The sequence below is a fragment of the Hyaena hyaena genome, unplaced genomic scaffold, assembly GCF_003009895.1.
Source record: "Hyaena hyaena isolate Hyena2069 unplaced genomic scaffold, ASM300989v1 scaffold_316, whole genome shotgun sequence".
NCBI classification, from domain to species: Eukaryota; Metazoa; Chordata; class Mammalia; order Carnivora; family Hyaenidae; genus Hyaena; species Hyaena hyaena.
In genome coordinates this window covers 476,232-498,683 of record NW_024080946.1, presented here as the reverse complement: position 1 = coordinate 498,683, position 22,452 = coordinate 476,232, and the positions used below count along the sequence as shown (strand labels likewise).

At 62.3% G+C, this 22,452-nt stretch overlaps 1 protein-coding gene across 2 annotated transcripts; it reads left to right on the top strand.

The window, feature by feature from the left end:
- The first annotated feature begins 4,913 nt into the window (after positions 1-4,913).
- Positions 4,914-19,511, top strand: TPRA1 (transmembrane protein adipocyte associated 1). 2 transcript variants are annotated; one of them, XM_039248636.1, is made up of 11 exons: positions 4,914-5,025; positions 12,822-12,963; positions 13,494-13,626; positions 16,379-16,465; positions 16,561-16,633; positions 16,752-16,831; positions 17,330-17,440; positions 17,572-17,632; positions 17,784-17,886; positions 18,005-18,085; positions 19,185-19,511. In XM_039248636.1, the coding sequence occupies exons 2-11, from the start codon at positions 12,839-12,841 to the stop codon at positions 19,426-19,428; spliced, it is 1,098 nt and encodes a 365-aa protein (XP_039104567.1). In that variant the 5' UTR covers positions 4,914-5,025; positions 12,822-12,838; the 3' UTR covers positions 19,429-19,511. The 2 variants fall into 2 exon arrangements, with proteins under 2 accessions (XP_039104567.1, XP_039104566.1); XM_039248635.1 differs by lacking the exon at positions 4,914-5,025 and adding an exon at positions 5,270-5,540.
- Positions 19,512-22,452: the final 2,941 nt, after the last annotated feature.

Here is a 22,452-nt window from a genome sequence, read left to right as displayed (position 1 = left end):
ACCGGCTCACGTGACCCGCCCGAGCCCGGGAAGCGTCTGAAGGAACACGGCGTCGTGACGTCGGCCTCTACTGCGTGCGCGGGGGGCGGGCCGGAGGGGAGGCCCCGCCCACGCCCCCGAGGCCCCGCCCACGCCCCCGAGGCCGCTCGCCAGCCGCGTCTTCCCGCTTCCGTTCTAGGCGCTTCGACCAGCAAAGACGTGGGAGCTGGAGCTGCGGGTGGGGGGTAACGGGGACCAGCGCCCCCTGCTGCCTGCGTGACCTTGGGCCCCCGTGGACGTTTTACAGATGGGGCAGCCGAGGCTCAGAGCCCTGATTCCTGAGGTCTTACGCGCAGGGAGTCTGTCTCAGACTGAAATCTTCAAGCCCCAGGTTGTGGGAGGCCACGTCCGATGTTGTAGCAGGACTTATGTGACAGGAGTTACTGTGACTGAGGGAAGCAAAGAGGCGCAGACGGTCCAGACACAAGGAGCGTCAGCTGTAACTGCAGAGAGCACGCGCAGCGGGGGTCTTCACCCATTTCTGTAGTTTTGGCCAAACAGCTTGGGATGCCCGATGCCCGGGAAAGGAGAAGCCCTCAGGCTGCCCCTGGGTGGTGGTGGGTCGAACCAAATTGGTGACCTCGGCTGCTGTCCTTTCTCCAGGTACAGGCAGCGCGAGCCAGGGCAGGGCGCCCCGGGTGAGCATGGCAGGGAGGAAGCATCTGGAAGGAACGCAGTGTTTACAGGTGCGGGTGGGATGATAAGGACTGGAAGTATCCAGCGATATTTGGGAGAAAGAATCGGTCGCCGTGGGGTGTTGAGGACAGGCAAAAGGGAGGCATCCAAGATGGCACCAGGATTCTGGCTTGGGAGACTAAGTGGATGATGGCCACACCACCTCAAGGTGGGGAGCTCAGGGGAAGACAGACCTGGGGGCAGAGAGGATGTTTGCCCCTGGCTGTGTGGTTGAACATGGGCCCTGAGTGGAGCATCCAGGCGGCCAGGCAGTCCGCAGGTGTGGCGCTGCAGGGGGAGTTTGGGCCGCAGCCCGAGCTGCAGCAGTTGGGCCGTCCGGGGAGTGGGCGCTGTGAGAAGGCCCAGGGCTGGGACCTGGGAAACCCTCACAGGTAGGAGGCACCGGCAAGGGACTCTGGGGAGGAGATGGGATCCTGGGAGGTGCTGGGGAGAAGCCAGAGAAGAGACGGTGGATGGGACTGTGTTAGTTATCTATGGCTGCATAGCAAATTATCCCGGAATCCAGCAGCTTAAAGCAATGACCGGGTATTATGGAATGTCTAGGGGTCTGGGATCTGGCTGTGGCTTAGCCTGGTGGCTCTGCCTCAAGGCCTGTCACAGTGCTGCTGTCAGGGTGCTGGTGGGGAACCCTCGGGAAAGCTCAGCTTGGGAAGGATCCACCTCCAAGCTGCCTCATGTGGCAGGAGTCCGTTCCTCCCAGACTGTGGGATGAGGACTCGATTTCACACTGGCCTCTCGGTAAGGGGCTCCTTACTTACCTGCCAGATGGGCCTCTCCGCGGGCATCTCACAACACAGCCGCCGGCGTTGCCCACAGCAAGTGACCAGAAGGTGCGAGAGGCCACGTGAGACATCTGAAACGAGCCAGCTCGTTTCCCATCCAGCTTAGCCTTGTTCCTGTGCCACCTGGTCCCGAGGGACCTCTGAACAGGTCACAGGTGTGAGGGAGGGAGGGGCGCTGGTGTGACGGGGTAGATCACAACAGATCGCTTAAAGTCTGCCGGGGCCCACCTGAATTTACCACTTAGTGAGCCTGATAGAGCCCGGTTCATTAGTTACCTCCACCAGGGGCCAGCCGCCTAGTGGAATTGCTTTTTGAATTTGTGTATAATTTTCTGCGGTAGGTGGCCTGGCCTTGCTCTGGAACCCCCAGGGTGTACATTATGGATTTTCCACTGGGGCTTGCCGTAAACTTGACACAGCATCTTTACTCACCATCTTTGCCTCGAATGTTAGAGGGTTTGTGGGTCCTGCGGTCCATGGGAGCACAGTTCTTTCCTTCTATGAGTCTCACTCAAAGCTAAAAGCTTTTATGTCATTCCGACACGTATGGATCAGAGCAGAACTCTCAGGGGTAGAATATACCGCCTCCAGACCCCAAAAGGGGGGTTCTCGCATTGTACTTCCTTCCCTGCCACGGGGTGTTCAAGAGGCAGTCATTTGTCCTTTACTTTGGAAGGGTTGTTCTGGTAACTCCATGGATGTGGCAAAGCCCCCGCGTCTTCACAGGGTTTATCTTCCACCTTCAGAAGCACATATGCCTCGTGGAGGTCTTCATTCACTTGTTACTTCTCGTTCAGCCGGCCAGATTTAGGAAGATGTCATTGCAATGTTCTGTCAAATGGCCAGATGCCCAGGGCCCTTCGGACCAGATGACAAAGGCAGAAGGGTGACCATTGACCTGGGGCAAGACCATAAATGTGAATGGCTGTTCTTCCCCAGGAATGTCAGTGGTTCTTGATACGAGTGGTCAAAGGGAAGGCCAGCCTCTGGGTCCCTGAGGCCATGCTGATCAGTGTGAGCAATGACACCTGCAAGGAAGCTGTAATTGGGGCTGCAACTGGTTGAATTTGTCGCAATCTGCTCCCATTTTCTGTATTTTTTAAAGATCAGACTGATGAATTAAATAGGGGTGGGCTGGGGTCCATCCCCTAGGTATCCCTGGGTGGGTAGCGTAATCTCTGCATTTCCCCTGTCACGTGATATTGTTTTTTTCTTTTTTAACTTATTGTGTTGACTGAGATAGGTGGGTAGGAGGCAAGTTTCAGGGGCTTTCACTTGACCTTGACCTCTGGGAAAACTCTCCTCACACAGACCAAGGAACCATCGTGGGCATTCTGCCATCTACTGAGTCTGTCCATCCCAGAGATCTGCTCAGCCTTCCCAGCAGGGAAGGCTGCTTCGTTGGCCTCGATGGTTATAGGACAATTGTACAGACTTTGCTTCTGACAGCCGAGCCCTGTCATGTAGTTCCTGTTGTTTTTATTTTTTTATTTTTATTTTTTTTAATGTTTTATTTATTTCTGAGAGAGAGAGAGAGCAAGAGAGGGTCAGAGAGAGAGGAAGACACAGAATCTGAAGCAGGCTCCAGGCTCCGAGCTGTCAGCACAGAGCCCGACACGGGGCTCGAACCCACAAACTGCGAGATCATGAATTGAGCCGAAGTCGGACACTCAACAGACTGAGCCACCCAGGCGCCCCGATTCCTGTTGTTTTTATATTTCCATTGATTTCAGGGATCCCAGGTCTGGAGCAGCCACGGCCTAGAGAGAACGGGCACCCCCTTTAGGACAAGGAATGGAACTTGAGAGTCTCATCTTTGTTACACTACCACTTCTTGACCTTTACTGATGCCACTCTCTGTCATGTAGGTAGGGGATACCACACTGCACAAGCCACCGATTCTGCCCTGAAGACAAGGGCATAAAATAGATACCCTGAAGTATTCCACCAATGAAATTCTGCAGAAACTTACACGCAACGCCCAAAACTCTGTGTATAGACGGCAGAATTGTGTGTTGCAGTGATAACGGCAAACTCCCTGCCCCGGAAACTCTGTACTTTTGCCTTTAAAAAAACACCTAAAGATAAAGATGGAGGGTAGTGTTTTGGCCTGGTCGCAGATAATCCATTTCTTTTTCCTGGAACACGGGAGGAGGGAAGTTTCCTGCTCCCTGGAGGTGAGGAGTGGCCTAGGACTTGTTTTTGCCAGTTAAATGTGAGCAGTGAGGATGTTCCTAGCTTCCAGGCAACCCTAGGAATTGACCTGGACTCCCCAGAGCCCATTCAGGAAGGCAGGCACAGCCCCTCCTGGCTACTACAGAAAGCGTGCACGCCGACCACAGTCCAGGCTGGGGAAGCCCCAGACAAACCGAATCCCAAATGGTCACCAGGGGGTGACTTCGTCAGCTTCTCCTGTTCCAGAACAACGGGCGCCATCTCCTTCCAGCCCAACTGCGAAGTGACCATCTCGTCACCGGGTGTGTGTCCTGAGGGCACAGTGATAAGTGGTGTCTACAACTTGCACCAGGCATTGAGGCAGCCTCAGGATATTGCGAGGAAAGTGACAAACGTGGTTTTATCCCCCTGACACTGACATTCTAAGTGGAGGGTGGCTGATGAACTAGGAAGCAGGGCAATGAATCTAATCACGTCAGAGGGACGGTGCTCGGAAGGCAATAAACGGGCACTGTGAGAGAGACACTGCACAGCTACTTTAGCTCGGGTGTCAAGGAGGTCATGTGACAAGGAGCCCGCCAGACAGAACAGATGCAGAGAGAGAGAGAGCGGGAGGCAGGGACAAACTTGGTATATTTAAGGAATAGAAACAGAAAGCAAGAGCCGCAGCTTGAACATGCTGAACGAGGAGGGGATGGGTGGGAGCTGGTGACTCAGACGCAGGAGGGTCCCAGACGGGGCAGGGCCAGCTTGGGGAGAGCCAGGAGTGAACATGGCAAAGATGGGGCAATCCGGGAGGGCTTCCCAGAGGAGATTGCCAAAAGAGCTGTTGAAGTTAGAGATGAGAGGAGGGGGCAGTTCAAACCCGGGCGTCCTGGCTTTGCCACTTCCTAGTTGTATGGCTTTGGGCAAGTTATTTAACGTCTCCAAGCCGCAGGTTCCTCCTCTGAAAAGGCGGCTAATAATAACCGCCCTGCAAGGTTGTTGTGAAAATTAGGGCCTGAAACCCGGATGGTGCTCGTTAACGCCAGGGCGCTTTGATGGTGGACGTGGAGGCGGCGTGGCATGCGGTGGAAACGCGGCGTTCCGGGGGAGGGGCTGTCCCTACCCTTCCGTCCTCAGCCAGGTGACCAAAGGTCACTGGGCAGGGCGGCCGCTGCGGGGCGCCCCAGGCGGCGGCACGCGAGGGGGCGGTCCACGGAGGCTCCTCCCTGGACGGTCGGGCTGGCCGGGGCGAGCGGCCTGCTGGCGGCCGCTGACAGCTGGCAGACGCAGGGGCCGAGCGGTGGCAGCGTCCTCAGTCCTCGGGTCCGCGATCCTGGCGGCTTTCAGGGTGAGATACGTAGCAGCTCCCCCGCTCCGGAGCTGCTTCCCTCCCCCGCAATGCCCCTTTGCTGTCTCTTTAAGAGGTCAGCGGGGCGCTCCGCCTCTTAGAGATCTGATTGGCCTCTGCCGCGGCCTGCGCCCTCTCTTTGATGTAGCTCCATTTCTATAGGCTACTGGGGGCTGGGGGGCGGGCCTGAGTGCTATAAGTAGGGGCTGTGGCTGTTTTCGCAGTTCTGGCAGCACGGAAAGGACGCGCTTGCCTTCTGGTCGCCGCTGCCGGGAAGGGCTGCATGGTGTCCTGGGGGCCGGTGGGCCCGGCGCGCCGACCGCGTTTCCCCTTTGCCGCCGATCCCCCATTTCCGCGGAGCCGGCTGCCCCCGGCTCTTGCGCGACGTTCCCTGGCCCCGCCGCCTGCCGGGGGCGCCGGAGGCCGGAGTCCCGGGCCTGGCCGGGTCTGCGCGCCCTGCCGTGGTGGATGAGCGGCCCGGGCGGCGGGGCCTGAGCGCGGCCCGGGACCCGCAGGTAAGGAGGCGACCCTCACCCCTTTCCCGCCACACCTGGAGGGGGACCCCATCGCGGAGCGTCCGGAAGCCCTACCGCGGGGCTGGGCGCCCCTACCCCCGCCGCGCCGGCGACCACCGCTCCAGGGTCGCCTCCCGGCCCCGCCGCACGCGCCTACAGCCTCCCTCCGGCCGGGAGCCCCCAGAGCCCGGGTGCTCACGGTGACTCCTCGCGACAGCTGCGGGAGAGCGGGGAGCCGGTCGGGACCCCCACCCCCATCCCCACAGCTGGACCTGGGGCCCACCTGTCGCCGCCCCTTCCTCCCGGAATGACCCCTTCCCGCTCAGGGCACAGCCTCAGAGGACCCCCTTGGGGACGTCTCAGAGGGTCAGGGGCCCCTGGTTGAGGACTCAGGGGACGGGGGGGGGGGAAGCTGGGGGGGGTGCGTAGACTGGATGGGACGGCCGAGCCCCCCTGGAGGGGGAGTGAGCACTCACACGGCTGCCCAGGGCCCGGGGGCCGTCGGACAGGGCTGGGGGACCCCGTGGCTCGAGGCCGTGTAGGGGGAGACCTAGGCCAAGGGGCCCCGCACGTGGGACCGTCTGGGGGGGTCAGAGACTGCTTCCCCGGGACCGGAGGAAGGGGGTACAGGGTGACTTTGCCTCCTGCCTCCAGCAGGGCCGGGCGGTGGGGTCCTCCCCGGCGAGCCTTCTCCAGCTCCCCAGAAGGGCTCGGCGGCACCGTGGTGGAGATTCATCTGTCCGCAGTGTCTAGTTTTGTTGAGAACTTACTGCATGCCAGGCGCTATTCTAGGGGACGGGTCACGAGCACGCCTGGGCCGGGCAGCCAGTAAACACACAAACACCAGCTAGGGCCACTGCAAAGGCACTGCTGTAAAGAGCACACAGGGTGGGCCAGGAGCGCTCAGAGGAAGTGATGATGCAGGACAGCAGCAAGCACCAAGGCCCTGGGGTAGGACGAAGCTTAGCAGTTTGAAAAACAGGGTGGAAGCCAGGGGCTAGAGAATGGAAGGGAATCAGGCAGAGTCACACGCAGGGGCCATATCAGGTTGGCCCTTGAAGGATGAGGGACAGGCCCGGGGCTCCCCTTCCCCCTGGGGTTCCTGCCTGGGCTGCTAGCAGTGCGTCTCGGACAGTGTCCACCTCCCCACCCCCCACCCCCAAGAATGAAAGGTAAGGAGTTGGCCTCTGTCCTCTGGAACCTTCTTATTTTGTTTTGGTTCCTGGGTTTAGAAGCTCCAGGCGTCAGAAGCACTGAGGGGCGTTCAAGCAACTACGAAGTACAGCCTCTCTCTTTGGCTCAGGGCTTTCTGTCTTCCTTAGGGTTTTCCATCGAGCCCTGGTCAATCCCAATGCACAGATGGGAAAACCGAGGCCCAGAGAAGGCAAGATGCCGTCCAGGGGCTCATAGCAGGTCTGGCACTGCATGGCTAGAGCCAGCCTGGCGTCCTGCCCCGTAGGCTGGCCACAGAGGAGGGAGGGGATGGAGGCCCAAGCGGTGAGGGGGAAGGAGGCCTCTGGAACCTTAACAAGGTCAGGAAAGTCCCTCCCAGGTGGGAGAAACAGGCTGTCCCAGTTTCCCTGGTCCGGAGAGGTCACTCAGCACCCCAGACGTCCTCTGAGAACGCCCTCGCTGTCCCTCCGGGCTGGGCTCCCTACGCCCCCTGCCCTCAGCCGGCTTCCCCCACTTCCTCTCCCCCGTCCCGGGAGAGGAAGACCCCCCTGAGCCGGCAGACCCCCCTTCCTTTTCTGTCACCACCAAGACTTCTGCCTCCAAGGCCAGGAGCTCGCCCGTGGTCGGGGGAGGAGAACGTAGAGCCAGTGACTCACCCCATGTGCCTCTCCTTTCCCCCTCCGTACAATGGGTACCGAACAGCCCCCTCTGGTTGAGAGGCTGCTGTGACAGTTAAGCGTGCCAGCGCGCGTAAAGCCCTGTGTCTCCAGCAGGCACCGCCGTTTCATCTGTCATCAGTCCTTCAGCTGCTTCGTAAGCGTCCGCACGGAGTGGCAGTCTGGAGCGGCCCTGCCCCAGCTGGGACCGTGTTAGCCAGGAGGACTGTCACGGCCGGGCCCCGTCCCGCGGATCAGAATCCGCAGGGGCGCAGCCCTCCGGGTCTGAGAAACACAGCTCTAGACGAAGCCTCCGTCTGTAGGTGGAGGAATCCAGGCCCGGGGAGGGGCGCTGGGCAAGTTGCCATTTGCGGGCCTGGGCACCGGAGATGGGGACCCGGCAGGGGGCTCGCTGGCCCCGAGCTTTGTACACTGGGGGTAACCGTTCCCTTGCAGGGCTGGGAGGGCTCAGCGAGTGTTCCGTGCTGTGTGGCCGAGTCCAGGGGCCCTGGTCGGGGGAGAGCGGCCGATACTCTTCGTGACTCCAGACCCCGTAGCCAGCGGCGCTTTGAAAGGGGCCCTTGGACTTGGAACTCCCCCCAAAGCCCTCCTCAGGGGCCGAGGGGGAGCAGCTACCTCGTGTGACCTCTTGTGAGCATTTACCTCTCTGTTCTTGTCTGGTCCTCACAGCAACGTTGTTGGGTATCATTGTGCCCGTGACACTCAGAGAGGAGAAATGACGTACCCAGGGTCACATAGCAAGGACATCGCAGGGCCAGAAGTGCAACCCACATCTGCCCAGCTCCGTAACATGTGAAGGTTTTGGGTAGGAAATTCGAGAAATCAGACCCAACCAGACCTAAGCAGAGAGAGAATTTGTTGGCTTTATAACGCGACAGAAAGTCCAGGGGTGGGACAAACTTCAGGTGTGGCTGGATCCAGGGGCTCTCGTGAGGCTGTTCTGTCTCCTGGCTGTATTCCCGTCCGTCTCTCAGCTCTGTATTCCTCGAAGCTGGCTCTACTCTCAGGTGGGGAGCCACGTGCAAGGTCAAAGTGGTACAGCTCTGGCTCACGGCGTTTAGCCGAGAGCCTGTCTGTTCCTACGGTTACAGCGAGAGTCTTGGGGAAGATTCGCTTTGGTCAGGGCAGCGGAGCGTCCCGACCGGCCGGGCTTAGATCCCGTGCATGTTCCTCTGAGCCGTGAAGGGGTGGAGTCAGCTGTACCGACACTTCCTGGACAGAGACCGGGGAAACTGAGGCTCCCCGCCAGGAAAACGGGGTGCTGGACAGGCAACACCAAGAGACGCCTTCCCTCTTCAGACTCTCTGTCTGGCTCTTCTTGCTCCTTGGCCTCGGTTCGTCCCCACTGGGGACTGGGATCCCCACCCCTTCACAAGGGGACGCTCCGCTTCTCTGTGGCTGCCGGGCGCTTGGCCCTCCCTGGGCTGCTCGACACCCTGAGTCCTCGGCCAGAGCTGGTGTCGGGCTGCTGAGACTAGAAATCTGCTCCACAGGGAGTGGTGAGTGGGGCGGAGGGGCTGCAGAACCTCCCTCCTTCAACTGCAGTCACTTAAAAGTCATCATCAGGGGCGCCTGGGTGGCTTAGTCGGTTAAGCGTCCGACTTTCGCTTGGGTCATGATCTCGCGGTTCGTGGGTTCGAGCCCCGCGTCGGGCTCTGTGCTGACAGCTCGGAGCCTGGAGCCTGTTTCAGAGTCTGTATCTCCCTCTCTCTCTGACCCTCCCCTGCTCACGCTGCCTCTCCCTCTCTCCTAGAAATAAATTTTAAAAAAATATTTAAAAAAAAAAGTCATCATCTCAGGTCACGAGAAGTCTTGGGGGGGCGGGGCGGCACACCCCTCCCCCCGATCACGTGCCCTGGCCTCAACTAGCCACCAGCAAGGAGGACGCCCTTCTTTTTTTCTGTTTTTTTAATTTTTTTAAAAATATTTTTATTTATTTCTAAGAGAGAGAGACAGTGTGAACAAGGGAGGGTCAGAGAGAGAGGGAGTCACAGACTGAAACAGGCTCCAGGCTCCTAGCTGGCAGTCAGCACAGAGCCCAACGCGGGGCTCGAACCCACGAACCGCGAGATCATGACCTAAGCGAAAGCCGGACGCTCAACCGACTAAGCCACCCAGGCGCCCCGAAGGATGCCCTTCTTGACTTTGACCAGAGCCTCCCACCTTCGGGGCACTGTTGGCAAAGGGAAGGACGATGGCTCGTTTGGGGACTGTCCCACATTGCGGGACGTGTGGCCGCCTTGGCCCCGTCCGTGAAAAATCTCAGCACCCTGCCCCCACTGTCCCTTTTATCCGACCGGGGCACCCCTGCACGCTGCTCAGGTGCCTGGTACATTCCACCCCGCCCCGCCCCCGAAGCCAGTGGCCTGCGGGGCCTGAGACTCAGCCTGCGGCCCGGGGAAGGGGGCCTGGGAAGGAAGAGCACTTGACAGCCACGGAGAAGGGAGCACGTGAACAGCATTGGCCTTGCCGTTGCCAGTTAGCCAGTGGCTCAGGCCAGAAGCCACCGCATCCTTGCTCTCTTCCCTCGTTCCCTCCGTGGGTCCGTGGGCCGGTCAGGTCGGCGCCCCCCCCCAAGGCATCCCAAGTCCCCCCACGCCGCCCCGCCCTCCCGGGGCCCCGCCCTGCCCCTGCTCCCATCCATTTCCCACGGCAGCTTCAGCCGTCCTCTCCTCAGGGAAAGGGGACCCCGTCACCAGCCGTCGTGACACCCTCCTCACTGCATTTAGAATGAAATCGCATTGCACGTGGCCACAGGGTCCCCTGGGACCGGCCCGCCGGCCTTTCTGATCTCCCCTCCGGCCACACTGGCCTGCTTTTTGCCCTTTGGACAGGCCAAGCCTGTGTGTATCTCGTGGCGTTGGCGTTCATTGTTGTCTCCCAGGTATGCTCTTTGTCCGGATTCTTCCAAGTCTAGTTGCTTCTCAGTTATTTAGATCTAGTGCAGATATCGCCCTGACAACCCGGTCCGAAACAGCACCTCTTTATATTCATTGGGATTCTGTCTTAGCTGTTGAAACAAAGGTCCAGACAAGAAGACAGAAGATGACTCCTGCCTATTGCATGAGGTCTGCGTGCCGGCTGCCCAGGCCCATTGGGTCTGGGACCCAGATGCTTTTTCTTACAACTCCCTCCTCAAGCCATGGCTTCCGTCTCGTGGCGTAAGACGGCTGCTGTTGCTCCTGCCACCACATCCCTATTCCAGGCAGTAGGAAAGGAGAAGTGCCTGGCCTGCAATTGACAAACTCATTAAATTAACTGCTCGTTTCTGATTGGATAAAGCTTGGTCGTGGGGCCACCGCCAGTGGCAAGGGAAGCTCAGAGAACAGCCGTTGTTCTGGGAAGCCATGTGTGAGCCACGGGCTGCAGTGCTAAAGGGGAGGGTGGATGCCGGGGACCCTGGCGGTCTCTACGGTGTCACCCGTCATTCCATTCCACTCCTCCGTCTTCTCCCCAGTGTTTGTCTCTAGAAGTTTGCTTCTTAACACGGTGTTCGTGCCGGCTGGTGCTTCCCCTTCTAGAATGAAGGGGAAGGGTGGCCGTGCACCTAGATGCCTCCCTGGCTCGCACGAGGCGCTGCTGCGGCTGCGGGTGGAAGAATGCATGGAGAATTCTCCCTTTCTTTGGACCTACTGTGTGTCGGGCATAGGTCTTCCCTACTGGGAAGTTGCCAATGGAGAAGTGATCCCAGAGGATGGAGGGAGACGGTCTCAGCGCACCTGCCTCCGGCCCCCTCCCTTTCAGCCAGAGGCAGTGCTCACACTGCACGGCCTGGATGGGTGGCAGCCATGTCCCCGTATCCCCTCCAGCCGTGCCTTTGGCCCGTCCTCGTTCGCGGCCCCCGATTCTTGCTAACAGGGCGAAGCGTCCTGGGCTGCCCCTCGCCGAGTGAGACCTGCGCTCTCGGTGTGTGAACAGAACGCGTCTTTCTAATTTTTGAAAACTTCCTGTGTAACCTGTGCAGAAAAGCACACACATCCTAGGTGGGTGACCCAGTGAATTGACGCGGTGAGCACGCCCGTGGGCCTGCCCCCAGACCGAGCGCCAGAAGCCGGTGTTTCTCCCCCCCCACCATGCTCTCCGTCCTCCACAAAGGTGACCCTCACCCACTTCTGTGCGCGGGGTCCCACAGCGTGTCCCGGCCCCGTATCGGTGGGGCCCTTTCGTGTTACCGTTCTTTCTGTTCCGCGGCTTATGCGAACGCCACATACCGCTGATGGCGGGCACTCGGGCTGTTGCTAGCCTGCGCTGTTTTAACTGTACCCAGAAGTGGCGACATCAGGTCATGAGGCCCTGTCTGTTCAAGTCTTCGTTTTAGTGCAAGCATCTGTTATGTCCTGGAGCCCGGGCCACACCTCGCTCACAGGCCCTGGGTCCCCTGAGCTCCCTGAGGTCATCCCTGCTGCCAACAGCACAGGCCAGCAGCTCTGCTCCTGCCGGAGAGCCCTGGGACCTGGGAGCCCACCTCCTCCAGGGTGGCCCCCAGGGTCCTAGGTCAGCAGCTCTGCTGTCTTCCAGGGCTAGACTCTTTTCTTTCCTTTTTAGATTTTTAAAAATATTGATTTATTTTTGAGAGAGAGAGAGAGAGCGCGCACGCATGGGCAGGGGAGGGGCAGAGAGAGAGGGAGACAGAAGATCCGAACTGGGCTCTGCGCCGACAGCAGCGATCCCGACGTGGGGCTCGAACTCAGGAACTGTGAGATCTGAGCTGAAGTCGGACCTAAACCAGCGGCACCTCCAGGCTGCAGCCTTACCTGTCATTCGGAGGAGCTTGGCTGTGGGCCCCCCTGCCCCGTTTCTCCCAGCAACGCCCTCTGCAGGGCCTCCCCTTCCCTCCCCTTCCCTCCCCTTCCCTCCCCTTCTCCACCTGGACAGCTCGTGCTCATCTTCCCGGCACAGCGCGCGTCCCCCCGGGGTTGCGTCTGCCTTTCCAGGGGGCAGGGCTGTGGTCCGCCGAGGTGTGCCCAATGCCCCCCTCTGGCGTTCAGTGGCCGCGTGACCGCCTCGAGGTCGGCCCTGCATCTGTGCGGAGGGAGGAAGCACAGCTCGCGGACTCCTGGGGCCGCGCGTGTGTGGCTTGTAGGAGGCGCCTGAGTCACCTACTCGGCCTCACGGGGTGGACGCCGCTGCCCGCACTGCAGGGGCAGCACCCGGCACGGAGCGGACGGGAGCCCTGGCTCCCAGCCCTCCTGCTGTCTGTCTGTTCCCGGGGCCCCGGGTTGGGGGGCTGAACCAAAGTCACGCCGAGTAGCTTGCCCTGCTGTGCCAGCCTCATGGCAAGGCTCTCCCTGGGGTGGCACTCAGCTGTCAGGGACACCGGGTGCCTGCGTGGGGCTTGTGCTGCGGCCCGTGCCCTCCGCCTGCTGGGACCAGAGACCCAGGCCCACACGGCCCTGCCTGCTCACGCGGGGGCTCTCGCTGCCTCCCGCAGGGCCAGCCGCTGGCAGGATGGACACCCTGGAGGAGGCGACGGGGGCCAACGGGAGCACAGCCCCGCCCCCGCCGGTGGCGCCCAACATCAGCGTGCCGCACCGCTGTCTGCTGCTGCTGTACGAGGATATCGCCACTTCCAGGTGAGGCCCTGCAGCCCTGCTGGGCAGGCCGTGCGTGTGTGTGACAGGGTGTGCATGGGGAGGGTGCCCCGGGCAGGTCGTGTGTGCGTGCATGTGAGAGGGTGTGCATGGGGAGGGTGCCCCGGGCAGGCCGTGCATGCGTGTGTGCGTGCGACAGGGTGTGCATGGGGAGGGGTGCCCCAGGCAGGCCGTGCGTGCAACGGTGTGCGTGGGGAAGGTGCCCCGGACAGGCCGTGCGTGCGTGCGTGAGACAGGGTGTGCATGGGGAAGGTGCCCTGGGCAGGCTGTGTGTGCGTGTGTGTGACAGGGTGTGCGTGGGGAGGGTGCCCCGGTCAGGCCGCGCATGCGTGTGTGTGACAGGGTGTGCGTGGGGAGGGTGCCCCGGTCAGGCCGCGCATGCGTGTGTGTGACAGGGTGTGCATGGGGAGGGGTGCCCCGGGAAGGCCGTGCAGGCGTGCGTGTGACGGGCTGCGCGGGGGGCGGCGGGGGGCAGAGCCCTCCCTGGCAGCTGGCTCGGTACCCACCTGCAGGGTCCGGTACTGGGACCTTCTGCTGCTTGTCCCCAACGTGCTGTTCTTCATCTTCCTGCTTTGGAAGCTTCCGTTCGCTCGGGCCAAGATCCGTGTCACCTCCAGCCCCATTTTTATCACCTTCTATATCCTGGTGAGTTCAACCCAACCCCAACCTTAGCGGCGGGGAAAGAGGGAATTCCTCACAGCCTCCGGAAGGAAAGCCGGCTCCGGACAGGCCTGGATGCAGAGGATTAGCGCGTGTCGTCAGGCCGCTGTGTCTCTGCATCTCTGCCCTCCTCTGGCCTTATCGGGACGCGCGCTCCCTGCCTGGTGTCAGAGATACAGGAGCAGCTGCGAGCCAACACCCTGCCAGTGTCAGCGCAGGAGGGCTTCCTGACTGGCGGCGCTGGGGGGCCGGGAAGTCCCTCTGACCAGCCCACCTTGGGTCCCTGTGTGTCCCCGAGCCAGCCGCTGTGACTAGCAGGGAAGGGACACTTTGGAGCTGGGGTGTGGGGTCAACTCAGCCAGACCGTGTGGACTGAAAAGTGTGTCAGTCCCTGAGAGAAAAGTGGGGAATTGTTGGTAGAGAGAAGAAGAGATACTCGGCGGGGGGGGGGGGGGGGGGGGGGGGGGGGGGGCGGAATGCCCACGGCAACCTCCATCTGTCTGTCTGTCCATCCATCCATCCATCCACACACACTGTGAGACCCCTTTGAAGCAGACTTCCCGGCTGTGGGGCAAACCTGAATTCTCATCAGTGGTCTTGGTGTGGGCCGCCACGGGAGAGGTAGCAGGGCTGTCTGTGGTTGAGAAGGCAGCCCCAGGTGCGGGTTCCAGGTGTGGGTTCCAGGTGCGAGTTCCAGGTGCAGGTTCCATGTGCAGGTTCCAGGTGTGGGTTCCAGGTGTGAGTTCCAGGTGTGGGCCCCAGGTGTGGGTTCCAGGTGCAGGCCCCAGGTGCTGGCTGTCTAGCTCACATCCTTCAGGGCTCAGGCCCAACTGACTGGAATCCTCGCATTTCTCTGCCTCTTTGCTGCCACTACCTGAGAGCTGAGTGGCTCCCTGCTCCCCCTCTTTATGGCCTGGCTCAGAGCTTCCCAGGCAGAGAAGTTGCCAGCGGGCAGGCAGGCGCAGGGGAGGCTGGGGGGAACCCTGGAGGCTGTTGGTGGAGGCCCCAAGGGTTGCAGGCTGACTGGAGCCCCCTCCTCTGTGAGGCGGTGGTGGGCAGGGGTGGGCATTGAGGCCTGCTTTCTGTGGTCTCCCGCTGCCTCTCTGACTCGGTACTGTGTTTATTCAACAGCAAAGCACTTACTTACGGCATCACTTACCGATGCCCTCTCTGGGGGAGCAGGCAGGCAGAAGGGACCCAGGGCCAGTGCCCAGGAACACGAGGCGGTGACAGGGGACTCAGCCCCGCCCTCTTATTCCTGGGGACTCTGTTCTAGAAAGCTCAGGAGACAGTGGTGAGTCAGCTCAGGCTACCTCTGAACCCCAGCTGTGCTGAATGACCTTGGACCGGCGGCTCGGCCTCTCTGCCTCAGTGCCCTCCTTCTCACATGTGTGCTGGATCTGCCTTACCTTGGGGCACTCCTGTGAGCACTGGAGAAGACAGCGCGCATAGCCCTAGCCCAGTGGGAGCCCGGGATACAGTAGGCGCACGGCAGTGTGCCCGTAATGGGTGTCAGCCTTCCCAAGGCTTTGACACAGCTTTGTGGCACAAAGGAAAGACTGTGTCTGTATCTGGGTTCTTCTTTTTCTCAGGTTTGTTTATTTTGAGAGAGAGAGAGATAGAGAGAGCACATGTTTGTGTGCGGCGGGAAGTGGGGAGGGGGTGGAGAGAAAGGGAGAGAGAATCCCAAGCAGGCCCCTCACTGTCCGCGCAGAGCCGGACTTGGGGCTCAAACCCATGAACTGCGAGATCACGACCCGAGTGGAAGCCCTGATTCTGACGCTTACCTGACGGGGCCACCCAGGCATCCCTGCACCTGGACTGTGCTGTTCGTATGTATCCGAAAACCACAGTTAAACTCACTGAGGCTGGAGGGAAGTAGGGACTGAGAAGCTGACAAGCTTCCTTTCCCAGTGGCTGCACCCGAGGTCAAGGTTGTGGGTGTGCCTTTCACTAGGCTCCCCTGGGTTCCCCCCACCCCATCCCCAAATCAGGGAATGGCACATGCTGAATGCCCAGCCCTGCGCTACAGCCCAGTCCCTGCAGCCAGCAGGGGTTTGGTCAGCTCACCCCCCCCGCCAAACCACGTGAGCAGCGAGGACGGCAGGAGGCTGTTGCCAGAGGGAGGGAGGGATCCCGGGCTGACAAAATCCACGAACGCTGAGCACGGGCACTTGTGCAGAACCTGCCGGTGCAGCGGCCTTCCCGGAGGTTTCTGATGTCTCTCCCCTGCACCCTCCTATCCCGTGTCTTAGAAACAAAACGGCCAATGTGACCGTGCCCGCGGCCAGTGTGCGCCTAGCCCTCCCTGGGTGCCACGCACGCTTCCGCTACGTTTACTTACCCCCTTACTCTCCTCCCAGCCATCAAATACAGTACGTGCTAGGTTTACCCCCATTTCGTAGACGGAGAAACTGAGGCACGAAGGTGCACTTCCTTGCCTGAGGCCACAGAGGCAGGAGGCAGCGAGGCTCCGCCCCGTCACCCCTTCTAACCTTTCTGAGGCTGCCGATGTAGCTCGGAAACTGAGGCCGGAGAGGGAAGGGCCGGGCCGGAGGTCACCAGCAGTGGAGGATTTCGCCACCCCCCTGCACCCCACCCCTGACCCCTTTAGCGCGGACTCCTTCGGCTCTCGAGGATGGAAGGCTCCTGTCGAGGCGGGTGTGGGGTTGTGGTCCCAGAGGTCCTGCTCCCTGACCCCATAACGGCACCCCCCACCCCCGCTCTCACCCACCAGGTGTTCATAGTGGCGCTGGTGGGCATCGCCCGGGCCGTGGTCTCCATGACAGTCAGCACCTCGGACGCTGCCACCGTTGCTGATAAGGTGTGGCCGGGCCCGCTGCCAAGGGTGGGAGTGCTGGGGGGGCACTGGGGGGGCTGGGCCCCCCCAGGCTGACGCTGTGCCCACTCTGTGTCCAGATCCTGTGGGAGATTACCCGCTTCTTCCTGTTGGCCATCGAGCTGAGTGTGGTCATCCTGGGCCTTGCCTTTGGTGCGTGTGCAGCTGGGGCCAGTGCCCTCCCTGTCCCTCCCTAGCGGGCGCCGACCCCAGCACAGCCACGGTCCCAGGGCTGGTGGCTCCCGCTCACCGCCCGGCGCGTCTCTTCCAGGCCACCTGGAGAGCAAGTCAAGCATCAAGCGGGTGCTGGCCATCACCACGGTGCTGTCCCTGGCCTACTCCGTCACCCAGGTAAGAGGGGAGGTAGGGCAGGTGCAGCTCGAGGGCTCCCTGGAGGAGGCCAGGCATCGTGAAGGCCGCGTGCCCGCCGCCTCCTGAGTCCGGGTCAGGGTTTGAGTGTTGATCAGGTGCGGTGTTGTCACTTTACACGCGCCTCCGGAATCATTTGGGGTGCTTGTTACCAAGGCAGGTTGTGCCCCTGCCCCAGCAGGTCGGGGCAGGGGTGAGGGGCAGGGAGGAGGCCCAGAGCCTGCTGTTGGAAGCAGCAGCCCGGCCTGAGAGCTGTACACCCGGAGACTCGGCCTTAGATCTGGCGGGGGCTACCTCTCGCCGGGTCTGTCCCCCACGCCGGGCGGGCAGGGAGCGGGCGAGAGCGGGGAAGTCTGAGGGCCGGCCTGGGGAGCTGGGCTTGGGGCGGTGGAGAGCTCCGGGGGCTTTGTAGGAGGGACCCCAGGGAGGGGGCTTCCCAGGCGGCCGGAGACCGAGACCCTCCCCCGCCTGCCCCTGCAGGGGACGCTAGAGATCCTGTACCCCGATGCCCACCTGTCCGCCGAGGACTTCAACATCTACGGGCACGGCGGCCGCCAGTTCTGGCTGGTCAGCTCCTGCTTCTTCTTCCTGGTGAGGCCGAGGGCGCCCTCCCCCCTTCCCGGCCTCGGCACCCTGGGGTGGCCAGAGGAGCCTGGGAGCTGAGGCCGCAGGTCTGGGTTGTGGTGCCCCCGCAGCCTTCTCAGCCGGGCTCGTCTCCACAGGTCTACTCTCTGGTGGTCGTTCTCCCCAAGACCCCGCTGAAGGAGCGCATCTCCCTGCCTTGTGAGCAGCTGGGGGCGGCTCTGGGGCAGGGCCGGGTCGGGGCCGGGGGTGACAGGGAGGGCGTCCTCCTGGGGCGCGAGGGGTCTCAGGGGACACGCCGGGGACGGAGGGTGGAGGGCCAGGGCAGGACCTCACGGCCCCGCCCCCCCAGCCCGGCGAAGCTTCTACGTGTACGCGGGCATCCTGGCGCTGCTCAACTTGCTGCAGGGGCTGGGAAGCGCGCTGCTCTGCGCCGACATCATCGAGGGGCTCTGGTAGGTGGGGCGGGGCGCGGGGCGGGGGGCGAGGGCCGGCAGGGGCGGGGCGGGGGGGGGCCAGCCGACAGGCCACCCAGAGGGGGCCCCTCCCTGACCCGCACCTCCCGCCCGGCAGCTGTGTCGATGCCACCACGTTTCTCTACTTCAGCTTCTTTGCGCCCCTCATCTACGTGGCCTTCCTCCGGGGCTTCTTCGGGTGAGTCTTCCCGCCGGGACGGGGGCGGGGCGGGGCGGGGCGGGGCGTGCGGCCGGGGTGGTGGGCGGCCCTGCTCGCCCCGCACCTGGTGGTTTGAGGGCCGTGAGCTCCCCCACGTGGCTGCCGGCGGAACTGCGCCTCCAGCTCCCTGCGCCTGAGCATCGCTGCGGTGTCCTGACCGGGAAGGACCGAAGTGTGTATATATAAACCTACACGCGCGTGCACACGTGCGTACATATACACACGTGCATACACACTACACGTTATGTATACAACACGCAGACACATGCTCTCCCCCCGTAAGAGAGCGGCTGTGTTCCACACTTGCTGCTTCTCGCTCTGCAGTAGATGAGCTCATTCTCGCAGCATGCATTCATTGAATACCTACTGTATGCCCGGCACCGCGACAGCTGCCGGTCGCATCAGGGGGCAGAGGAGACGCAAGTCGCCGCGCTGGCGGATTCAAGCCGGGAGCGGCTGGGGAGAGGCGCGGGGTCGGGGGAGGCCGGCGTGTTGCGGGGCGAGGGGAGGGTGCATTGGGGCGCCCAGGTCAGGGAGTCGGGGTGCCGAGGGCGTGTGGGGTGGAGGCTTGGCCCCGGGGCCTCTGGTGTGGCCCCAGGGCTGGCGCTGTCCCCCCGCCTGCCAGGTTTGAGGGCACCGGAGGGGGTAAAGCCGGGAGAGGGCGTCCGGGTGGGGGAGAGCGGCCAGGTGAGACCCCGGCCCCGGGCTCCTCTTTGTGACCCGGGGGCAGCGGCGCCCCATCCGAGCTGTCTCGCTGGCTGAGGGACAGGGCGTGTGCAGGGGGGTGTCGCGGAGCTGGTGTTTGCTGAGCACCCCGGGTCTGTGTACCGCCTGCTAAGAGCCTCCTGAGGTCCGAGTTGTGCAGAAACGGGCGCAGAAGCCCTCGCCCAGGCCCCCGTGCGCGCTGAGTGTTAAAACAGGTCCCGTCGGCGCCAGAGTCCGGTCTCCGGGGCCTCCCGGGTGGCACCAGGGCAGCCCTGCGCACGTCTCAGCCCCTGGCCAGGGCCTCAGCGCCCAGCAAGGGAGGCCTCTCCTGACCCTACGGTGCGGCTTCCGGGCCCCCTGTCCTCCCCCCTAGCTCGGAGCCCAAGATCCTCTTCTCCTACAAATGCCAAGTGGACGAGACCGAGGAGCCGGATGTGCACCTGCCCCAGCCCTACGCGGTGGCCCGGCGGGAGGGGCCCGAGGCGGCGGGGGCCGCCAGTACACAGTTCGACTCGGCCGGCGGCGTGGCCTACCTGGACGACGTGGCCTCCATGCCCTGCCACACCGGCAGCATCAACAGCACAGACAGCGAGCGCTGGAAGGCCATCAATGCCTGAGTGTGGCCCCAGGGCAGACGGGAGGCAGGGCCAGGGCGTGCAAAGTCCCTGGGGCAGGGGGGCTGTGGCCCCCGAGCAGGCCCTGTCCTGCCCTCTCCAAGCCCAGTTGCCTTTGGCCACCTCTGTTCTAGCCTGGGGGGGGGGGCGGAGAGGGGGTCACCTCCCTGTTCCATCGGCCCCCACCCTGCTCGCCCATGTGGCGCAGATTCCGGTCTCCCAGGGCTGCCGAGGGCACCTCCTTTCTCCGAGGCCCACACGCCCAGCACGAGTCTGGCCTTCCCCGGCCCGCTGCCCCTCCCCATGGCACTTTGGCCTCCTCAGAGCCCACTCTGGCGGGCGGGCTGAAGCGTGTATATTTTCTGCATCTATTTTTTAATAAAAAAATGAAAGGAGCATAAGGAGTCGCTGCGAAGGCCCTGCAGGCGCGGCCGGTTCGTTCAGGGGCCCAAGGGTGGCGCTGAGAACCTGGGTGGCACCCAGCTCCTGGCGGGCCCTGCGTCCCGGGCCCCGGGGGGCTGCGGGCCCCTTCGTGTGCTCAGTCAAGGGACACGGACAGTGCACGGGCCGGTGCGGGGGGAGTGGGGGGAAATCCGACCCCCGGGCCCCCGGCCCCTTTGTGAGCAGGGGACGTGGACATGAGACAGATTGAAGGCGGGGAGTGAGGGGCCTGGGGCGAGCCCCACGGTCCCCGTGGTTTCTCCGCTCCTGCTCTGCCGTCTCGGACCGGCCGCCTCCCCTCCCCCGCCTCCAGCTCAGCGTCTGTAAAATGGGGGTGAGGAGGCAGGAGACAGGGGCGTTGCCAGTCGTGTGACTCCCGCTGCCAGAGGGGAGGGCTCAGCGGGGCCCCGGGGTGCTGAGGGCCGGGCCTGGCAGCCCCCTTCCGTGGCAGGACAGCCAGGGCGCCCGGATCCAGGCCCCAGAGGGCCGTCTGTGGGCGCCACGGCTCAGCCTGGGAGCGGACCCTCGGGCCCAAGGGGGCGCAGGGCTGCCAGGAGGTCCCTTCTCACAGCTTTCCTGGAAGCCTGGTGGGCGCGGGGGAGGGGGCCTGCGGGGTCCCCGAGCAGCGCAAGTCCTGGGGGCCGGCAAGACCGGGCGCGAATCCAGAGCCGCGTTGGGTGCCTTGGACGCCTGGGCCGCCTGAGATGCCGGCCTGGCCACCAGGGTTCGCCCGGGCGGTGGCGGAGTCAACAGCCTTGGCAACGGGGAGGCACCAACAGAAGAAAAGAGGCAGGAGCTTTGCCGTCCTGATCTTAGAAGTTAGTTCATGGTTTAATACGTAAAACACCTACGTGGCGAAACCACACACACACAGAACGTGGGCGGTGCGGAGAGGGGTCCAGCGGCCTGTGATCGCCTCCCTACCTCGACCTTCAGCCCCCCCCCCCCCCCCTCCCCCCCCCCCCCTCCTTCCCCAGCAGCACCACCCAGGCCGGGCCTCACCACCTTCCAGAGGCCCCCGCGTGTCTTACCCCCGTCCTGGGAACGTAGACGTTTGTGGGTCGGCTTTTCCTCCCTGACATTGACCTTGGGATCATCCCACGCCAGGCGGGAGGCGGCTTCGCACTGGCCACTGCAGACGTTCTGGAGACACAGCAATTTATTTAACCAGTCCCCCGGGATGGACTTCGTTCCTGATCTGTTTTGCGACAACAGACAGCGCAGTGGCAAAAATCCTTATAAATATGCTTTGGGCAGCTCGTGCAAGCGGAATTACAGGGGCACGCGGCCTTAATTGGTTTTAATTAGTCCTGCCGTCTTCTGGCAGAGACTAATAGCGTCCTCCAATATGTCCCTCCTCCTCTTCCATTGTAGAAAAAATCCCCGAGTTATTTTTTTATTTGAAAGTTTGTTTTTGAGAGACAGCGACAGAGAACGAGCAGGGGAGGGGCAGAGAGAGAGGGAGACACAGAATCCGAGGCAGCTCCAGGCTCCGAGCCGTCAGCACAGAGCCCGACGCGGGGCTCGAACCCACGAACCGTGAGATCATGACCTAAGCGAAAGTCGGACGCTCAACCGACTGAGCCACCCAGGCGCCCCGAACTTCACCTTCTTTTCCCTTCCGGGTCAGTGGGAGTTGGGTCCTGTCCTTCCTTGCCCAGGGAAGCCCCCCCCCCCCAGGAGGTGGGTGACCTCCTGACTCTGTGCCGAACGCCTTGGGTTACAGAAGGCAGCAGGGGCTTGTGGAAGGAAGCGGGTGGGGATTCCCTGGGGAGTCAGGTCTGTGCGTCCGTGAGCGCTGGGGACCGGGCGTGGGCAAGGCCGGGCTCCCGACGAGATGGCGCCCTCGCGAGCTTAGGGGGGAAGACCATGGGCAGTGGGGTCTCCAAGCCCGAGGGATGTGGGACTCACTCCAATGGCTTTATTTTACCTTAATCGGCTCTTAAAGTCCTTGTCTCCAAATACAGTCACATTCAGAGGTGCTGGGTGTTAGGGCTCCACCATGGGAATTGGGGGGGGGACACAATCCAGCCCATTACAAATGGCACTGAAGCTCCCCCTCCCTGGACATCCCGACACTGGGAACCTGACCCGATCCACGCACCAGGCGGACGGAGGTGAACTCTTCCTCCCACTCAGCAGAATCGGGCCAAGTAGGAAATTCTAGAATGTCACTTGTACGTTTGTGGACTGGGATTCGCTGCACCTGTGTAAGAGGGGGGTTCGCTTGAGGATTGCCCACACGTTCTGCTTCTCTCCCTCTGGACACTCCTCTGGGATCATTGTACCTTCGCGCCCCCTTTAGGGAGGGGGCGATGCCGCGGGACCGACTTTGATCCGTGAAATGTGGGCAGAAGTACCACGTGTCATTTCTCGGTAGAAGCCTGTAACTGCTGGCACCTCACTCTGTGCCGCCGCAGGAATGGTGAGAGCCAGACAGAGCCCGTGTCAGCCCGAGGGGGAGGGACCCCAGCTCCTCTGCTAAGGTGCGCTGGGTATGTAGCCAGAACAGAAAGATCGTGTGTTCGCGCAGCAGACCCCAGCACGCCCTGACCGGTGCGGGTGAACTGACACGCACCGCTTGGT